The sequence below is a fragment of the Mastigoproctus giganteus genome, chromosome 1 (genome assembly GCF_048544385.1).
Source record: "Mastigoproctus giganteus isolate SK-2022 chromosome 1, ASM4854438v1, whole genome shotgun sequence".
Lineage (NCBI taxonomy): Eukaryota > Metazoa > Arthropoda > Arachnida > Uropygi > Thelyphonidae > Mastigoproctus > Mastigoproctus giganteus.
In genome coordinates, this window is record NC_143575.1 from 55398073 (window position 1) to 55411100 (window position 13028).

Below are 13028 nucleotides of genomic sequence, written 5' to 3' on the forward strand. Positions count from 1 at the left end.
AAACAGAGGGTGGCAATAGGGTTCATTCATATCTCAGAGTTCATTTGAGTAGTAAGGTCTCTACACCTACAGTATTGAAAAAGTAATTTTAACAACTGGTTTTTTAGCATTTATGTACACAATAACTAATTTTATTTAAATTTGCCATGACCCCTTTAATTTAACTGGCAACTCCTCTGGGAGTCGCACCCCATCGTTTGCACACTACTGGGCTAGTGCATGATTAAAAGAATTATAGTTATGATTTTTTAAATTTTTCTGAACAGAGCTGTTAATTGTAAATTGTGGAGAAAGTAAGGGAATTTTTTTCAAATACATCAAGTACACATCAAGTACAACTGAACAGTGACGCACTACGTTATACCATTATATCGGCATAATGATTAATACGCGAGTGACTGTGCCAAAATCTACAGCCCAGCATTCAAAGGAATATCATGAAAGAAAGAAAGGGAAGTTGGATAGAAATGTAAATCCAGATGAAATTCAACAAGTGTGTTTCATTATGCCTGGGAGTTCTTAAACTGTACCCAAAAAAAACTCAAGCTGAAATAATGAAGGAATATTGTGAACGGAACAAAACAAAATTAGAAATTTAAAATATTCCGAATCATAATGAAATTCAACCACAGAGTTCTACTATGCCTGATACTTGTCAACCACAGAGTTCTACTATGCCTGATACTTGTCAACCACAGAGTTCTACTATGCTGATATTTATCAGGAATCTAAAACTCCAGAAGAATGAATGAAGGAATATCGTGCATGAAAAAAAGCAAAATTAGAAATGGCTAATAATGAGATTCCTGATTACATCCCTATAGTGTCTACATGAGCTGACAGTGAGTTTGAAAAACTAGTGTACAAAAATCCATTTGGATGTAGTTGTAATGTTTGTGATCGTTTATGGTTTCAATCAGATTTGAAACCATTTCCAACAACTTCATATGAATTACTTCAAAATGAATTTCTTTTACAAGAAGTGAGTACTTTCATGACGTGTAATACATGTCATACTTCATTAAAAGAGGGACGAATACCAACTATGGCCACATCAAATGGATTTATATATCCAACATATCCTACTCATTTGCTTCCACTGGATGTTGTAACCGAGCGTTTGATATCACCACGATTACCCTTTATGCAAATTTGTCATTTACGTTATGAACATGGACAATACGGGATCATTGGACAAGTAATAAATGTACCAGTTAATGTAAGCATGATGGTTCATCAATTACCTAGAGAATTAGATGATGATTATGTCATTAATGTACATATAAAATGAAGACTCATACATAAATCATCATATCTACAAGGATGCGTGCAGAAGAAAATAGTGAAAATATGGTTACAGTATTTGAGAAATTCATCTTTCTATAAATTCTACAGCATAAAAGTGAGTGATGATTTTTTGGAGAGAAATGATGATAATGAACAGGAACATTCAGATGAAATTGTGGAACCTGTCAACAATGATGATGAACTATTGTTAATTTAACAACAAACATTATTATGGTCTGAAGATAAATATTTATGTTTAGCACCGGGTCAGAAATCATCTCCAACAAGTTTCATATTTGATATACATACAGAAGAACTTTCTTTTCCAGCTATATATTTGGGACATGCATGAAAATTTAAAAATGGATTGAAAATTATTCCCTTTATGATGACATCAAGTGAAATTCGTAGATCTGATCATCATGGAGTAACTCCCCAACATTTGCAATATATGGCAATGAAAATTATGCAAATGCGTACTGCAGAAAATTTGAAAATTGCATTTAAATCAGTAGGAATAATGACTAACATTACTCGTTCTATATTTGAATCAAAAGAATTTATAAACAAGTCATTAGAGAGTGCTCCAGAATTATGGCATTCACTACAATTTCACGAATTAGTACAAGTTGTTTGACAGTCTGATAGTACATTTTCTAAAATTCTTACAAAAATAGGCAATGGAGAAGCGTTATTACCAGATGAATTTAAAATTATACAATCGAGATTTGTTACCAAAGAAGATGCTACCAATTTATGTCCACAAGGGATTCTAAATCAAATTCATAAAATGTCAGTGACTGAAACTGCAGGACTTCCATACATTCTACCATTATTGAAAGGAAAACTGTACATGATTGCTACAAGCATAGATGTGGTCGTTGGATTGGTAAACGGTGCAATCGGTACTTTAGTATATTTTGAATTTGAGGACGACGAAACAGTTAAACAAGTATGGATGAAATTTCCTGAGTCAAAAATAGCACATAACCTTCAATCTCATTATAAACAATATGTAAAAGATAAACATTTACCTAGTCAATCCGTACCTATCATAAAACAATCAACTATGATTCCATTCAAGAACAATAGGAAATTAATATGTATACACAATTTCCTTTAGTATGTGCTTGTGCTTTGACTATACATAAATCTCAAGGAGGGACCTTCAACAAAGTTGTATATAATTATGAGAAAGATCATCAACAGAAACTTGTATACATGGCATTATCTCGAGTGACCTCATTGCAAGGTTTATATATTACAAATCCCCACAATGATTTCACCACAGCAAAGCGACTAGTAATATAGAACTTCATGCTGAACTAGACTGCTTGAAAAATAATATGCTACCATCTCTACAGGATGAACTGCAAGATTTCATACAAAGTGGTGTATCTATATCGTCAATGAATGTACAAAGTTTATTTGCCCATGTTCGAGATATCGAAATGGACACAATCTTACAGCAATCCAAAATATTGATATTAAGTGAAACATGGTTGTATAATAATGAACATATATTACTTAAACCATTAAATTGTGTGACTCAATTTAAAAGGTCAGATGTTTGTAGTGGTGGTGTTGCGATATATCAACATGAAGGTTCAACTATCATCAGTACACCACATATCTTTGCACAACATAATAGCAGCAATGCAATAGTGGTATCAGATAAAATTGGAGACATTTGTGATAGTGAATCTATTTTCATTGTTGCCATATACAGTGAAACTTCCCTTTAACGGACAGCCGTGGGGAACGAAAATGTGTCCATTAGAGAGAAGTGTCCGCTAACAAGAAGTCTGAGGGAGAAAAAAAAAAGAGAGATAAAGAAAAATCATTAAACATTTAATGTAAAATTAAATTAAATTATATACAGATTTTGCACAATATTTTTGTAAATAATATACATACAATTGTGCTATGCATATTATGACTTTATCTTAAGAAAAATACATACAGTAATCACTTATTTTCTTCTGCACCTTCTTCCGGCTGATAATTTTGTTTTCAACATTTGTTTCGAGTGAAGAAACCATCGAAAGTCCTTCGGTATCTTCTTCAGCAGCGAAAAACATTTTTAAACGATTGATTTGTATGAGCGCTTCTTCTATTTTCATCGGTGGTTCGTCGTTAATATGTTCTTTGACAGAATGACCTCCTTCCATTTCTTCATCCTCATGAGGAACTTCTTGAAAAATATCGATGATAATGTCGTTGATATCTAGAGCACCATCTTCTGTAGTGAGGTTTGAGTCTATATCTTTGTAGCCAGGGCCATTTGCAGCGGAAGTATCGTACATTATCAACAGATGTTGAAGTTCTTGTTCTTCTTGGTGCTCCACATTGCTGTTCACAACTTCAATTTTTGCGTTTGAGAAGCCAGACTTTACAAAATAGTTCACGACAGTTTGTTTTCTAATTGCATTTACTGAAGAGGAAATCCATTGAATCGCATCTAGGATGCTGATTTTCTTTGCAAGGTCACTCGCACATGTTACATCATTCATGTTTGCAATGAGATGTCTTAAAACACGTTTTCTGTAGTGATGTTATTTGTTATTTAGTTTTTAGGAGCATTAGCAACTAAGGCCATATTGCTCCGGGATATGCGGTGGTCATCCATGACCTTTCCGCATCCTCCGTATTTGGTGGTGATGGGCTCGAACCCCGGTCTAATCAAGAAGTGTGTGCTACGCACTGCTGCTCCTTCCCACCTGGCTACGTTCTGTAGTGAAGTTTAAAATTTTTTATTATCCCTTGATCCAAGGGCTGACACTCTGCAGATGTGTTTGGTGGCAGAAAAATGATTTGAATGTTGGACAATTCAATGTGCGGGTGAGATGCAGCATTATCCAGGAAAAGAATAATTTTTCTGTTTTGACGAATCATGTTTTGGTTAAAGTGACTTATCCATTCGCTCATGATATCTCGTGTCATCCACGCTTTTTTATTAGACTTCCAGTCAACATTCAAAAGATTCAACTTTATGCCCTTGAAACAATGAGGATTTTGTGATTTTCCTATAACAAGAGGTTGTTCAAAGTCTCCCAGCATATTTGTACACAATAGTACAGTCAAGCGTTCCTTAGAAATTTTTCCGCCCTGGCACTTTTCGTTTTTAAGACTCATTGTTTTTTCAGGAAGAGCTTTAAAAAACAACCCTGTTTCGTCACAGTTGTAAATATACTTAGCTTCAAAATCACGACATAAATCTTCCAATTTGACGGTCCACTCTGTTACAACCCCAGTATCAACAGATCCAACTTCACAACTTACGGTTTTCCAAGAAATTTTATGCCTGTACATCATTCCAGGGATGTCATTAGATATAATTCAAAAATCCACAAACAAGAATTTGATGCTGTATTCCATTGAAGGTGTAAAATTACTGGAAGAGCCACTGGATTGTATACCTATAGTTCTCGCCGACCGGGCTAGCCGAGTGGGTAAAGTACCTGCCCGGCAACCCAAAGGTCGCGGGTTCGATTCCTGCCTCGGGCTTGGATCAAAGTACTGCAAAAACCTTGGGAGGTGCAATATGGCCACAGAAGCCGATGCGCCAACAACTACCAAATCAATCAATCAATCAATCTATAGTTCTCGCTGGTGATTTTAATCCAGAATTAAATTCTGAGGCTGGAAAGAAATTTCGTATATTTATGAAAGATGTCTTCAATTTAGATATTAAGCCAAATACTTTAGTAAATACTACATGTAATGGAACGACAATCGATGGAGTATTCACTCAGGAATTAAAATCATTTGAGTGTCAAAATTATATATCTTATTTCAGTTACCATAGACCAATAATTTTAGTGTTATTATAATATATATTATATATGAATTATTTCATTGTACACTAGTACAATGGAAAATTCCATTCATTGTATTTCATTGTACTGAAATAATTTTTTCAATAAAAATAATGCAGCAATGCTTTTTTTATTTATTTTACTGTACCAGTTTTATAATGGATTCCTGCAGTAAAGACATTTTTAACGGCTGCTGCTGTGACATTATAAGTGACACTATCAGTCTCAGAGTAGAGCGGCAGCAACTCATTATGTACCTGGTACATAATTTTTGTAATTTTTTGTTTTTTTTGGCTTATATATATAAGCTTGCTTTCTTGCATCATATGCCTTTACTAATACTAATGCAAATGCTAAGATGATATAAAGGTTGGCTGGGTGGTTAATCACAGTAATCAGAGTATGCTACTGCAACAAGATTTAGGCAAATATGCTGAGAAGTGGCAATTGAGGCTTAACATTGTGATATCAGGGTACTACATATGGACAGCACTAACAACCCAAGAATAACATACCAAGTGTATAGTACCACATTTTAGGTAGGAGAGAATGAAAACGCCTGCAATAATTTGCAGTTAGACATGAAGTTCTCTGAGCAGTGTGGATAATATACTAAGGTAGTTCAAAGGGTTTTGTCAATAATATACAGAAATTTTTCAGCAGGGACAAGGCTATAATTATTCTGCTGCATAAAGCAATGGTAAGGCCATACCTTGAGTTCTGTCATACAGGTCTGAAAGCCTCATTTTTGGAAGGAAATGGATCTATTTCAACAGGTTCAAAAAAGAGCAGCAAGATCAGTAAGGGGAAACAAACGGGTACTCTTACAAGAAAGACTTCATTTCTGCAATCTGGAGACTAGGCACCTGTGAGAGATCTGATTGAGGTCTTTAAGGCTTTTAATGAATCGAGTAAGCCAAATGTTGATGGTATCCTTGATGGAACAGAAATCCTGGAGTTACATATAAGCTGTGGAGAGAGGAGCTAAAAGTGGTCAAATATGAAAGAGACTTTGGTATTATCATTCAGACTGACATGAAATTTTCCATGCAGTGGAAACAGGCAGCTAGGATAGCCCACAGTGCTCTGTCTATTATTTACAGGGCCTTTGCTAGTAGGCGGAAGGATGGCATTATTCCTCTTTACAAGGTGAGGGTCTGACTGCATTTGGACTATCATATTCAGGTAGTATCATATTCATTTTGCATCATAAAAACACATAAAACTTCTGGAGAGGATTCAGAGAAGGGCAACCTGGTGACAAATGCAAAGCAATGAACATTAAATTTTCCATGTAATGTAAACATGTAGATAGCATGGCACATGGTGTCTCGAGTATGATTTATAAGGACTTTGCTATTAGGCAGAACGCTAACATTATCCCTCTTTACAAGGTGGTGGTTAAGATGGTATTTGTAATATTGTATTTGTGTTTGGAGACTGTACCTAAAAAAAGACATAGTACTTTTGGGAGTATTCAGAGAGTGTGACCACATTGGTGACAACTGAAAGTGATGCACATATGAAAAATGGATTAGAAGGGGTGGCCTGCAAAGTTTTAGACATCTAAGGAAGGTCTATATTTACTCACTTCACCTTCTAACTCCCCTTTATGAAATAAGTTGCCTTCCAAAATAGTGGGATGCAGCTTGATTGATTTGATTTGGTAGTTGTTGGCGCATCGGCTTCTGTGGCCATATTGCACCTCCCAAGGTTTTTGCAGTACTTTGATCCAAGCCCGAGGCGGGAATCGAACCCGCGACCTTTGGGTAGCCGGGCAGGTACTTTACCCACTCGGCTAGCCCGGTCGGCGTGGGATGCAGCTTAAGTTTAAAGCAGATTGACTTGTGGGAATGGGAATAGTATTAATATTCTGTTTTATTTGAATTTTTATTATTATTATCTAATTTATTTATTTTTGGCTGATGCAGAAAAAATTTGCTTCCTTGCATCATTCAGCCTTACTAATACCACACACACACACACATGCACACACACACACACACACACGCACAATGAAATACTCTAAAGACTTGGAGGTAATTGTGCAATCAGATATGAAGTTCTCTGAGCAGTGCAGATACAGCTGCCAGGACAGCTCATGAGGTTTTATCAATGACATATGGAAAGTTTTCCAGCAGGCATAAAGAAGTGATTATCCTGTTGTATAAGGTGTTGGTTACACCAAATCTTGAGAATTGCATACCAGCTTGCAGCCTGTTGGAATGGGTGCAGAGAAGAGCAACAAGATTAGTGAGAAGAATGAAAGAGTTCTCTTACCAGCAGAAGCTTCAAATTGCAGTGTCTGAAGACTAGGCACCTGCAAAGGGATTCGATTTGGTGTTTAAGGTTTTGAATGGATTGATTAACACTCATTGCTAATGGAATCTGTCTTCTTGCTCAGACTACACATATGAGAGATCATAATTTCAAATTTAAGAATGATGGCTGCATAATAGATGTGCAGAATTTTTCCGCTAATGTAATCTGTCTTCTTGCTCAGACTACACATATGAGAGATCATAAGTTCAAATTTAAGAATGATGGCTGCATAATAGATGTGCAGAATTTTTCTTTCAGCCAGTAGGTAGTTGATTCTTGGAACAAACTTCAATTTGGTGTTGTAGAAGTAGATAGTTTGAATAAATTCAGAGAAGAAATAGACAAACTATTAAAGGGGATGGACAGGTGATATGCAAAGTTTTTTTTTTTTTTTTTTTTGGCTTATGCTGTATAAGCTTGTTTTCTTGCATCATTTGCCTGTACTAATACTAATATTACTTTTTTTGCATCAAGCTCCTTTTTTAATAGTTGTAGATTGGTCAAACAAGATCTTCCCTTAGCAAATCCTTTATGTGATTGCCGAATAACTGCATTCCTGTTCAGCTGATCCTGCAATACTTATTTGATCACTGTTCCATTATTTTCTCTGGAACAGAAGTCAAGCTTACAGGTCTATATTTACTCACTTCACCTTCTAACTCCCCTTTATGAATAAGGGAAACATTTGCATATCTCCAATTCATAGGGCCTTCCCCTGAATCCTTTCATAATTAGGGCCAGAGGTTTACTTGTTTCTTTTGCTGCCTGTCTTACTATTACTGGTTAGATCCTACTTACTTTTAGGTGCCCTACTTACTTTTAGCTTCAACAATTTCTCTTCCACTTTCCTCTCAATTATCACAAAATCATTTAGCTCCCTATTAGAATTTGATAAACCTCTGGCATTCTTATCACTAAAAATATCTCACATGTGAACCTAAGTTGAAAATATCTATTTAGTTTGTAGGCAAACCAAACAGAATCATCAGCAGGTATACTATTCATATCTGGTGAACCAATGTGATTTATCCTTTTTCCTTCTAGTGTTAACATAAGTAAAGAAGTCTTTGCTACTATTACTTTCATTCTTTGTCAGTGACTTTTCATAATCTGCCAGAGCTGGCATAACTCCTTTTGTGACTTGATTACTGACTACTTTGTACTTAATGTATGTTTCTGTGTCACCTGATAATTTATAATCATCACATGCATTTTTCTTCTTGTCACTAGTCTCATCAGTTCATCTTTCATCCATTTAGGTTTAAACTTTGAAAAGTATCTCTTAGTTGGTATGAAAAGCTTGGTACCTGTACAATTCCTTTCCTGCATGCTTCCCATTTAGAATCTGCAGTTGGTAATGTTATCATTTGGTTCCACTGAAAATACTTTAAATTAAAGTCCCTTCCCTTTACCCTTGACAGTAGTTACATATTTATGTAAATTCCACATCAATAAACTGTGATCCTGCCACCTAGTGGTTTGCTTATCTGCAGATTCTTAATGCATGGACCGTCACTCCAGGTAATCAGGTCAAGAGGTCTTTCCCTTATTACCTCTCTAACATTACAGTGTAGAAAGCAATAATCCAATAAATCCAGATTGGTTCTGCTACTGTGCAAGTGAGGAAACCACAGAGGAGAAATTAGCTAAAGATTGGCTGTATAATCACTTCGATATAGTCAATATTAAGTTCCTGAGTAATTTTAGTAAACAGGACTCATCAAAGATTAATTACTGTAGACACTCAGTTTCTTTCCTCAGCTAGAGATGCAGTAATAGAGTATAACAGTGGAAAGCTTATGTGGACAATACTGTCATACTGGTGATTCATGCAGAATACTGGAAGAGCAGACAGAGGCTTCTCTGACCCAATTAATAGATTGGACAAATCTGCACAAGCTTCAAATTTCTGATAAAAAATCCATTGCCGTTCTTCTGAGGGGGACACCTCAGTTGGACCAGACCACTGGTTTGCCGCTCTGGAGATTTTTCTCTTAGAGTGGTGAGAAGGACAACGTACCTGGGTGTTTGCCTGGGAAAGCGTATGGCCATAGTGCATGCTACATATATAAAAAAAAGTGAAATGGTTGTATGCCAAGCTCCAGTGAATGACTTGTGTAGATTGGGGCATAAAGGGGGAGGATGCCCTACACCTCCTTTATGATAACATCTTTATCCTAATCTTGACTTACATGGCTGCAACCTGGGGAGGGTCAATTGAACATTCACATATCCAAAGGATTTTGTCTTCTGCTCAAAAGTTTGATCTTCTGGGCATCACCAGAGCCTGCAGGACTGTGGCCACTAATGCATTGTGCATCCTTACTGGCAAGATGCCGGTTGAGTTAGTGGTGGTGCAGTATACCTTGCGGTTTGCCCTTAAGAGAGGAATCTCTAGACACATTTTTAGCATCAGGGTGTGCCAGTGGGGCAGGCTGCTGTAATGCTCGATTTACCATCTGAATGAAGGCAGATCAATGATCAATTAGAAGCCATCTGGCAAATGCAGTGGACCAATTCTGAGAAAGGTCATCATTTGTACACCTTCATGCCTTTGGTTCATACTGTGAGCAGGGAACGATGTTCCTGGCTCCAGTTCGGGCTTGCGGCTTGTGCTGTTCTCACTGGACATGGCCTGAAGTCAAGATTGTTTCAGTTGGGGCTATCCCCAATGGAGCTATGTGCTTGTGGAGGGCCAGAGACTGGCCTCACATGGTGCTGGAGTGTCTGTTTTATGAGGACATCAGAGCAAGATTGGAGCGAGGGACGCTCGCTCTCACTGTCTCTAATTTAAAGGAATTGTTTACTGGTTGTAACAGTTTTAGTTACTTTTTAGAGATTGTTAAAGTTGCTTATTTAAGAAATAGAGCAATGCTCAACGTAGTAGTGACCTACCACCTTGGGGTGAGGATGGTAACTTGTGGTGTAGGGTGTGATAGGCCAGTCCTTGCCATGAGGCCAAATCGTCGAAATTGCTGTTAAATTTACTGTTTTTTGTTTATTTGAGTTGACCAGTTTTTCTTGAATAACCTACTAGACTGGTAGAAGAAGAAGAAACACGAATGAGAACCAAGTCACATATGGGTGAAAACCTGGGCAGCGACTTGGGATGAAAGCTCACTCAAATGACAAACGACTCAGTTTCTTCAGGGGAATATCGCTCTGCTCATCAAGTGGTGACATTAGTTACAAAATAAATTTTTGTAAACAACAGCACATGATATTCTGTCTTCTACTAAAAGTTATACTTAGGATAGCAAAAACTGCTAAGGGCTAAATTAGACAAAAATATACTTGAATTATCAAGCAATGTATTTAGAAATCCCATGACTTCACTTCAGCACTATGATAAGGAGGATGGTTTGATATGATTTAGTTTTCTTAAAACATGGTACATTCTAGAGCATCATGAAATAAATACATGACTGATCAGTAAATCGGTAGGACTGAAGTCCACCAAAGTGACAGGGACTAATGGCCATCAAAATAAAAAAATTATACAGTTGAAGAAAAGTTAAAGATTATCAAAAGAGTCAAGAGTGGTGAAACAAAATGCAGTATATTTCATGAGTGTGGAATTCCAGAAGGAACGATCTGTGGTTGGGTGAAAGAGGAAGAAAAATTGCATTCATTCATAGACTCTGTAAAAGAGGAAGTAAGCCTCCAAAGGAAGAAAACTAGACTATGAAAACATGGAATAATACTTATACAAGTGGTTTCTACAGAAGTGTCATGAAGGAGTACCAATACATGGAGTAATTTTGAAAGCACAGGTATTTAAATTTCATAAGCTACTTGGTGGAGATGATGACACATTTAAAGCTTCTCAGAGTGGCTTTGGAGATGGTAAGCTCATGGAAGGCCCAAGGCTAACCTTGGATAACACTGGGATATCCAAAGATAGTCCTGTAGGGGCAAGTCTGCATTTGGTGACATTATAGCAACAGAAGCATTTCCTGAATTTCTGTGTAATGTGATTCAAGATAGTTTATTCACAGATGGCCAGTTGTACAGCTGTGATGAAACAGCACTGTACTATACTATAAACTTCTCCCTGACAAGTCACTGGATATTAAAAAGACACCCAATAAAGCAGACATAAAGACCAACAAGGAGAGAATTACTGTTACTGTGCATAAACAAGACTACAAATCACAAGCTAAAGACATTGTGAATCAGTAATAGTCAAAGTTCCCAGGGGCTCACATCTGGTGAGTATGGGCTTGGCACACCCAGGGTCCCCAGCTGGATATCATCATTCATCTCTTTCTTGGTGATTCCCTTCTACTTCTCTCTCTCTCTCTCTCTCTCTCTCTCAGGGTAATTCAGAATTTTTTTTTTTTTTTTTTTGGCTGGTGCAGCATAAGCCTCAGACTTCCTTGCACCATATGGCTAATAATAATAATAAGTCTTCCTGGGGTTTTAAGTATGTCAACATAAAATCTCTACCAGTGATTTACAAAAATAGCTCCAAACTTGGATGATGAGTGATATTTTTGCTTCACAATTTGAAAGTGAGTTTGTACCATTGGCGAGATGCCACTTGCTTACCAAAAAACTTGAAAGGCTCTATTACTGTTGGATAACTGCCCATCTCATCCTTCAGCGGATGTCCTGAAATTGAAAGATGGCAAGATCACAGTTGTATTTCTGCCAAGAAACGCAACTGCAATAATTCAGCCCATGGATCAGGGCAGTATTCAAGCCTTCAAAGCTTACTATTGTAGTGAGCTACTTGCTGATGTTGTGAACTCAGAAATTCAAGTTCTAGAATTTCTGAATAAAACATTAACACTGAACACATTACACTGGATTAGTATGGGAGAAAGTAAGCTCAAATGGAACCGAAAACTGCTGGGAAAAATGTATTCAAAAAGATGAGATCACTAATAATAACCTTGAATTATTAGCACTTTCAGAACAAGAAGCACAGATTAATTGTAATATACTTGGTGGCAGCCTCTGTGCACAGGGAAAACAATAAACAAACAGAAGGGTAGAGACATAGGGAGTGACTCAGAAGATAATGTGGATGACTCATGCAAGAGAAAACACCAGAAATTAACAAAGTGTTTGAAAACATTAATGCGGTGATGAACATGATTAGACAGTCAGAGTGATAGTGAACATCTTCATTCACTGCATTTGATCACTATTAAGACTTATGTACTGAAAAAAATGCTGTGTTCCAGCAAACTAAATTACATAACTATTTCATAATGGATGCATAAAATGTAAGTCCATAACAGCATTGCATATTAGTAGAATGTAAAGGGAATGATATAACCTTTAATACTTTGTCTTTTAGTTTGTACACTCATAAAATATTAGTAAATAAAGTATTTATTTACTAAGTAAAGTGTATTTATGTAGAAAAAGGGGGAGAATGGTAAAAATATTTTGCTATAACATGCTTTACTTATAATGCAGATATTAAAGTTGCTGCCCGACACCTGTGCTATAATGAGGTTGCACTGTAATTATATGGCAAGTCAACATTATTCATTTGGCATAAAATTACATTAAAAATGCTTACCCTCTCTCCTGGAGCACCATCTTTTCCTGGAATGCCAGGTCTTCCAGACAAACCCTAAATAATTT

The 13028-nt window shown here is 36.6% G+C and overlaps 1 protein-coding gene across 1 annotated transcript in view; it reads right to left on the reverse strand.

Moving 5' to 3' along the window:
• Positions 1 to 13028, reverse strand: part of LOC150090808 (uncharacterized) — a 791939-nt gene that overhangs the window by 355448 nt on the left and 423463 nt on the right. The window contains exon 25 of the mRNA XM_090372970.1: positions 12964 to 13017. Coding sequence (XP_090229096.1) covers positions 12964 to 13017 — 54 coding nt within the window. The remainder of the gene's footprint in view (positions 1 to 12963; positions 13018 to 13028) is intronic.